We start from the raw sequence: 7,500 nt of genomic DNA, 5'->3' as shown, positions 1-7,500 counted from the left end.
TAATACTTTTCATTTGTTCAATATTTATAAAAGAAAAGACATAGCCGATCTACAAGCTCACGCTATACTTTTAGTGCCGAAGTAGGGCATTAAAACAAAACAAGTTCCAATAATGGAGAGTTTCTGCCTAACAGAAATTATTTGCTCTCTTTGATATCGCTTCAGCTCCCTCTCTGCAAGCTTTCTTCCTCTTGCTGTGTTTAACAGTGCTCTAAAATTCCTCCCACCCTCTCAACCTCCTCCGTCCATTTTCTATTGCAGAATTGCAGAGGCTAAGCCACTTCCACCCCCTCCCCACGTCCACTGACCTGAACAAGCTTTATCACCCCCACCTCCCTCCTATTCACTATAACGAGGCATCGGTCAGGACCGCTACTGTACGGGGGACGAGAATAGAACGGCCCATGGAGAATAATAAATGGACATACCCATATGGGTGGTTAGGAGAGTCCCTTTTAAGCAGTATTACCACCCAGGCCCAGCAAACCGAACAGATGGTAGGGAGAGAGCGACAGGGCCCGGAACAGTGGGTAGGGGCAGGTAGAGAGGATGGGGTTTGGGGGGGTAGATGATATAGATAGAGTGAGTAGCAGAGAGACAGAGGGATAGAGCCACGTAGAACGACATGTGATCATTCTCTATTATTTATAGTGTGGCTTTGATTTCCAAACGGTGTGCAGTGAGCAGAGGTTGTTGTGTCCTTACAAATTCAACTATGTAAGTATAAGGGCAATGTAAATAATCAATCATGAAGAATACCTGACTTTCAGAACAATATAACAATTCCTACGAAAAATACACGCATAAATATTTTTTATGGATACCCACACACGCTAAGGAATGAACCTCTTCAACTGATGCAGGTGGATGTAGCAGGAGAGAGCTTGAAAAGAAACAGATGTACCCAAACGCACGCACGCACGCACACACACACACACACACACACACACACACACACACACACACACACACACACACACACACACACACACACACACACACACACACACACACACACACACACACACACACACACACACACACACACACACACACACACACACACACACACACACAGAGACGCAGAGTTCAGTCTCCCTGGCCTGTATGTGTGTGGATTAATCTGTATAATTTATGACTGTTGTTTCTGCCATAGTTCAGTACTTTATGTCTGACAAGATGGATAACAGGCTTCTAAGAGGAAAAGGAAAAGGGCAATAAGGAAGGATGGAAAGATGGCAGGAATGAGGAGAGCAAACAGAGGAAGAGAAGTAAGGTTCAGTGGTGTGTGTGTGTGTGTGTGTGTGTGTGTGTGTGTGTGTGTGTGTGTGTGTGTGTGTGTGTGTGTGTGTGCATGCGCTAGATAGTGACTTTTATCCATCTTCGCCAAACTAACGATTGACCGCATTTATGTCCCACATTAGAGGGACTAATTGAATGTGAAAACCTCATTTTTAAAAGGAACGGATATTCTGTTTAGATGTCCAGGCGTGTCCACATGTGTCATTGCTTTGATTTCAGCTGAATGCTGTTTCTCATTAGCCTAATTACAGCTACTCGCGTGCCACTGCACGCATTAGCCCACTGAACTGCAGCAAGCTAATGACCGCTTGGTTGATGATGTAAATGTATGGTAGCTGTTTCTGCCAAATTCTGGACAATTGTCTCCTCTGTTTGTTAGCGATTATCATCAACAATTCCAATCCTCACTCAATCATCATGAGACGCGAAAAGGAAAAATGGAAAACTTGATTGCTTTGACATTCATAAGAACACGCATGCATGCCCGCATGCATTTGAAGGCAGTCCTTCAATCAGTTTCAGGAACAGAGGTACAGGGAATAATGGTTGATTCATATCGGCAGTCATGGATAAAATGGTAGCCAAATACATTTTCAATGTCTGAATGCAGATAAGGAATAGGCTATTGTTTGTTTTATCTTCTCTTAAGTATGAATCCGCTTGCACTTACACAGCATGTTTTTTCCAGTCCATTTGTAGCAGTTTAAACATGTTTTCAGAATATTTAGAGAAGAGAAAAACGATGGAAAAACATCCAAGGAGTTGCCTTAAGAAGTGATGAGAGGGGAAGGCATCCTCCATGTTAGCACAACATGCTATACTAAATGCTGTAATTAAATCATTAAAGACACAACTTAAAATATATCTTTACCATCACTATGAATCAATAACAGCCAATACTATAATGCTACAGCATAAATCAACCAAAGTTGTAAGGAGATTCAATCAAAGATTTCATGAACTTGATTTGGTGTTAACCATGAAACCCTATACTTAGGACCTCTTCACCACTTTTCAATCTATCTTCATATAATAGGTCCTCACTAATAATCATGATAAAATGGCAAAAAAATGTTCTACTCAGTCTACTCATCATCGGTAGGCAGACTATTTTTTTATATTTTTTATTACCGTGAGAACGATGGCTTCCATTTTCGCATTGCAACTTTGGACGAGAAAGCCTGCAGTTTCTATTAGCTTGGATTCCCCATCGATGCCGTTACTGGTGGACGGGTTTCTGAACTGCCCACAGCCCTCCTATGAGACACAGACTGAGTGAGTGGATTTGTTTTTGCCATTTTATCATGATTATTAGTGAGGACCTATTATATGAAGATAGGTTGAAAAGTGGTGAAGTGGTCATTTAATACTCAATCCTGTTTGTGCTGTAAATATCTTTGCAGAAAATAGCCGATCGACTGTACGGGCAGATCTGCTATTATATTATATATATATAGAGAGAGATATGCAAATGTTGCAAGATGTTCACCCCAGGTGATTCACCTGGGTTTAAGTGGTTTAGGTGGTGCTAAAATACAGATGTTTTGATGAGAGGCGTGATTATGATTACAATAAGAAAGAAGCTCACTGCAGCTGGAGGGGGAAATCCTTCTCTAGAGCTATAGAACAGATTAGGCTACATAGATGGTACAACCAGCACAGACAAGTTCCACTACGAGCAGGCAATGACTGAAAATGACGTGATGGGTTGTGAGCTTGTAACCGCATTTTCACTGAATGTTTGCCAAGGATAGAGATAAGTTAAACACTTTTACTGCCCAGGACGGAAACCGTCCGTCTTTTAAGCCCATCTGTTGACTACCCAGGAAGGAGATGTTCCGTCTCTTAAGCTTTATATTTGTTTGATATCGGCGAGCGATACACTACAGTCTAGGACTGTCTATTGTGCAAGTTTCTAAACCATTTCCGGTTGGTCCATTATCAAAAGTGTTCCCCCTCCATTATAGCAAATGGGTGCCAAAATCTTCTAACGCTGATATCTCTGAATCTAAATCACTGATTTTGATTCTAATCTAAATCAGTGTTTTTGACGGCCCATCACTGTCCCGTCGCTAGTCGCGGTAGAATAATGAATGCCTCGGGTGGTTGTCGATCCTCCCGGGGGTGTTTCAGTTAGATGCTATGCTATCTGCACAACAAAATGGAGTCACTGTGTCACCTTGAAAAGGGCTCTGATGCATCAAATAGCTGGGCAAGGTCTTTATAACTCCCAACTGATGCTGGGCTTGTGTTCAGCAAACATGTAGGCTATAGTATACATGTTACAGTACATGAAAAATCGGTATCAGCAGATACTCAAATCAAATGATCATAATCGCATCGCGAAAAAGAAATCGGGTACATCCCTAATGTATACTATTACTTTACGGGACAGAGCAATGGACATTACATAAAAATGTAGCATAAATACACTGGATTTAGCAGAGATACTAATTTCCATCCGTAGTCCCCGGACATTGAACACAACAAAACTGACATTATTATTTATAATAGGTTATACAAATTTACCATGAACATTATCAAGGCTAAGGCACTTCTTAGATTCTCGCTATGAGACACTGTCACACGACGAACAATGAATCAGGCTTTCCTCAGTGACCTGCACATCACATCCATGTCCCAGACGTGGCTGTACGCCCAGACATCCTCTAGGGACAGTCTGCGTCCAACCAGAGGCCCTGGGTGCATTGCTAATGACAACCGTGAAGGACTGTTTCTTAGTTTCATATCAAATACTGAGATATGGTATTACACATACTGTGTATCCATTTCCCAGAACATTTCAACACTGATCATTGTTAATGTTAACACATTCAACCATGGGAATACAATATTAAAGGATCGGGTAATATATCAATATGATATCGATATCGTCATGATATGGCATGCAGTAAGTGTCTTCCTGGTTTTAAAGGCTGCGACTATTTGAACACAATCAGCCACAACAAGATTTTGCCTATAATCACATCCCAAAACCAGGCACGTCAGGTTCAAAGTGATTGAACGGGATAAAGAAAATGAGCCATCAGAATGCAACAATGCAGCTGGTGCTTCCAAGTGAACCCAATGACCGCCCCACTCCCCCCCCCCCGTCCCCGTCCCACATCCACCCCTCACAGACGGCACATGATTAAGAGCCACTAGGCTCGCACAAGGGATCTCAGAGTCCCTCTCCACCGCCGGCTAATGCACACTAACTGTACCTATAGCCCATTACAGAGGCAGAGAGGGGGCATTCTTGGTTTAATAGCTGCACATTTACACACAATCTGTCATCTGGCTAAGCATTGTTAGTTTAAGCAGGTAATTTCTTTAACTACCTGTGTAACTGTGGTGTGTGTGTGTGTGTGTGTGTGTGTGTGTGTGTGTGTGTGTGTGTGTGTGTGTGTGTGTGTGTGTGTGTGTGTGTGTGTGTGCTTTAAAAAGGGCTATTGTCAGGCATTTTCTAACAATACAAATGTGCTCAACTGCCCATGCACTCTCTCTCTCTCTCTCACACACACACACACACACACACACACACACACACAATCACACACGGTGATTGATTTCCTCTGGAGGAGAGCCTCTACTTGGTGGAATCAAGATTAATAAGAGGCCATTTACATCCAATCAGATCAGTGAGCAACAGGGAGAAGAAGGGGAGGGAGTGAGGGAGAGAGAGAGAGACAGACACACAGAGAGAGAGAGAAAGAAAGAAAGAAAGAAAGAAAGAAAGAAAGAAAGAAAGAAAGAAAGAAAGAAAGAAAGAAAGAAAGAGAGAGACAAAGAGATGGACTCATTTTCCATCTCTCTGGACATGACGCAACACCTGAAGTGCAATCTTCACCAAATACAAGCTTTTGCAGGACGAAGCAAACCTGACCACCAGCATGTAATAACCACCCACACAGCGCACAGATACATTTTACACACACATGCACGCACGCACGTACGCACACACACAGTGTAGCACAGATAGATCAATCACTCAACACAGCTCGGCATCAAGGTCCATATAGATGTATGGCTGGGATATTCCACAGGGTTTCCGACTATGTGAGCATGCACGCACGCACGCACGCACGCACACACACACACACACACACACACACACGCACACGCACACGCACACGCACACGCACACACACACACACACACACACACACACAGCTGCTCTCCTGGGACTCTAAGACCGTTAATGACAGCAAGCTGCTCTGTGAAGGGGTCATGGAGGGGAATCACAGTGCACAGGACAGGACACACACATACTATGTACTCCGCTCATTCAAGTGTCCACTCCTACATGCTCGCAGTTGCACATGTGATCCAAGAACTGCAGAGAATACAGAGGCAAGTTCAGACAACGTCATAAACTCATGTATAGTCATGGAGAGATGCACACAACACCACAGAACCTGATCCATTCACATGGATGCCATTCTTCTACGAACCCCTGTGTAGCACACATGGACATACCTAGACACACACACACACACACACACACACACACACACACACACACACACACACACACACACACACAGCCATCGGCTACAGGGAACACTGGGGGAAGGTAGGATCCAATTTGAAATGACCTTGACAACATATATAGGGTGTGTGTGTGTGTGTGTGTGTGTGTGTGCGTGTGTGCGTGTGTAGTAGATGCCTGTTGCAGATACTGAGGGAAGACGAGATGGCCTTGAACTGATGGAGATAAATAACAAAATGACATGGAGATGTGACACCGTGACATCTACACCTATAGAGAACAAGGTGACGTGATGAATACAAAAAACAAGTATGGGCGCATACTGACCAGACGAAACATGATACATCTTATTCACTTAAACATAAACCACGCTACTGATGACGCGTCTGTGTTTTTAATTACACAATCGATATTAATCTCTTATTTTAAAATGTAATGTCACTGCAAAAATAAGCACCACTCAGTTCACACGGGTGTGATTTTTATATATATATATTGCAGAAAAAACTGCCAACTCCTCCTCACATGCAGCCTCACAGAAATGAAACAACAACAACATACACAAATGAATCACACCAGACATAGGAGATGACAGGCCTAGCGAAACCATGCAGAATGAATCGATCAGGTCTTAGTAGTCATTTGTTTTGCTCTTGGAGGTAGAAGACTGAGTCTTCAAGACTCAGAATGAGGAATACTATCATGTGTGTACTGTACATATTCTGTACCATGAACAGCAGCAAGAATGAGAACAAAGGAGAAAACATGTCACAATCACATCTACAACAAGCTATCATGGGTGTGTCCAAGTGTTTATATAGTCACGGTGGATCGGCCGGGGGGGAGGGGGCATTTAAAGACGTGTGTGAGTGTGCACATAATGTGTGTGTGTGTGTGTGTGTGTGTGTGTTTATGTGTGTGTGCGTGCGTGCGTTGTGCGAGTGCATGTGTGAGTGGGTGGGTGGGTGACAGTGACAGGCAGCAGACTGGAACAAGGCAGGGCCCCATGCCCTGAACTTGAACTTAGAACCAGTGGGGTCAGAGGGGTGGATGGAGTCAAGTCCTGAGAATGAAGGAAGGACAGGCCCAGCTAAATCATACCAGTACACTGGGAGATGGCTGGAAGTGGACTGGACCGTATTTGGCAAGTCGTGTGCTCTTCCAAATCAACCTACCTACAGCTTGCTTCAGTCAGAATAATTGAGCGTCCTGGCTCACTGAAAATTATAATACCCTTTCCCTTTTGCAAACCCACCAAGGTCAGGCCCATTGACAAACATTGTTAAACAAACACCCAATCGACTTGAAGCAAAGATATCATGAATATCTAACACAGCCACTTAGACTTTGTTCCTTTCTTCTCATCCATCTACGGTAAGTAGACAAGTAAGTAAGGACAACTGGAACCCGGCTGCACAAAGACAGGGAGCTTCTCAAAGATGACTTTGATGGGTTGAAGTTCCAAAACTCTTCGCTGTACACATATACAGTAATACTTTTTGTACAGATGTATTTGCCTTGTTTCTTATCTCTGAGGAAAGGTAGAAGACAGTACACCTTACAGAAACATCCATCCTACCTTGGTCTGTAGATAGTGGGGGTAGTAGTAGGTGTACTGGGGGTACATTGGTTGCTGCTCCAAACGTTTTCCCATGTAGATGGAATCCAGTTCAAAAGGTCCTTAAGGCTGGAGAGAGAAGCTTGCA

The 7,500-nt window shown here is 43.4% G+C and overlaps 1 protein-coding gene across 1 annotated transcript in view; it reads right to left on the bottom strand.

Moving 5' to 3' along the window:
• Nucleotides 1-7,500, bottom strand: part of rbms3 (RNA binding motif, single stranded interacting protein) — a 152,268-nt gene that overhangs the window by 143,610 nt on the left and 1,158 nt on the right. Inside the window, exon 1 of the mRNA XM_083761134.1 lies at nt 7,374-7,500. This exon is cut by the window's right edge and continues 1,158 nt beyond it. Coding sequence (XP_083617260.1) covers nt 7,374-7,448 — 75 coding nt within the window. The 5' untranslated portion in view covers nt 7,449-7,500. The remainder of the gene's footprint in view (nt 1-7,373) is intronic.

Source organism: Protomyctophum parallelum (genome assembly GCF_964188405.1).
Source record: "Protomyctophum parallelum genome assembly, chromosome: 3".
In the NCBI taxonomy this organism is placed as follows: domain Eukaryota; kingdom Metazoa; phylum Chordata; class Actinopteri; order Myctophiformes; family Myctophidae; genus Protomyctophum; species Protomyctophum parallelum.
The sequence above is the reverse complement of the archived record's forward strand: the minus strand, read 5'-3'. Positions and strand labels throughout refer to the sequence as shown.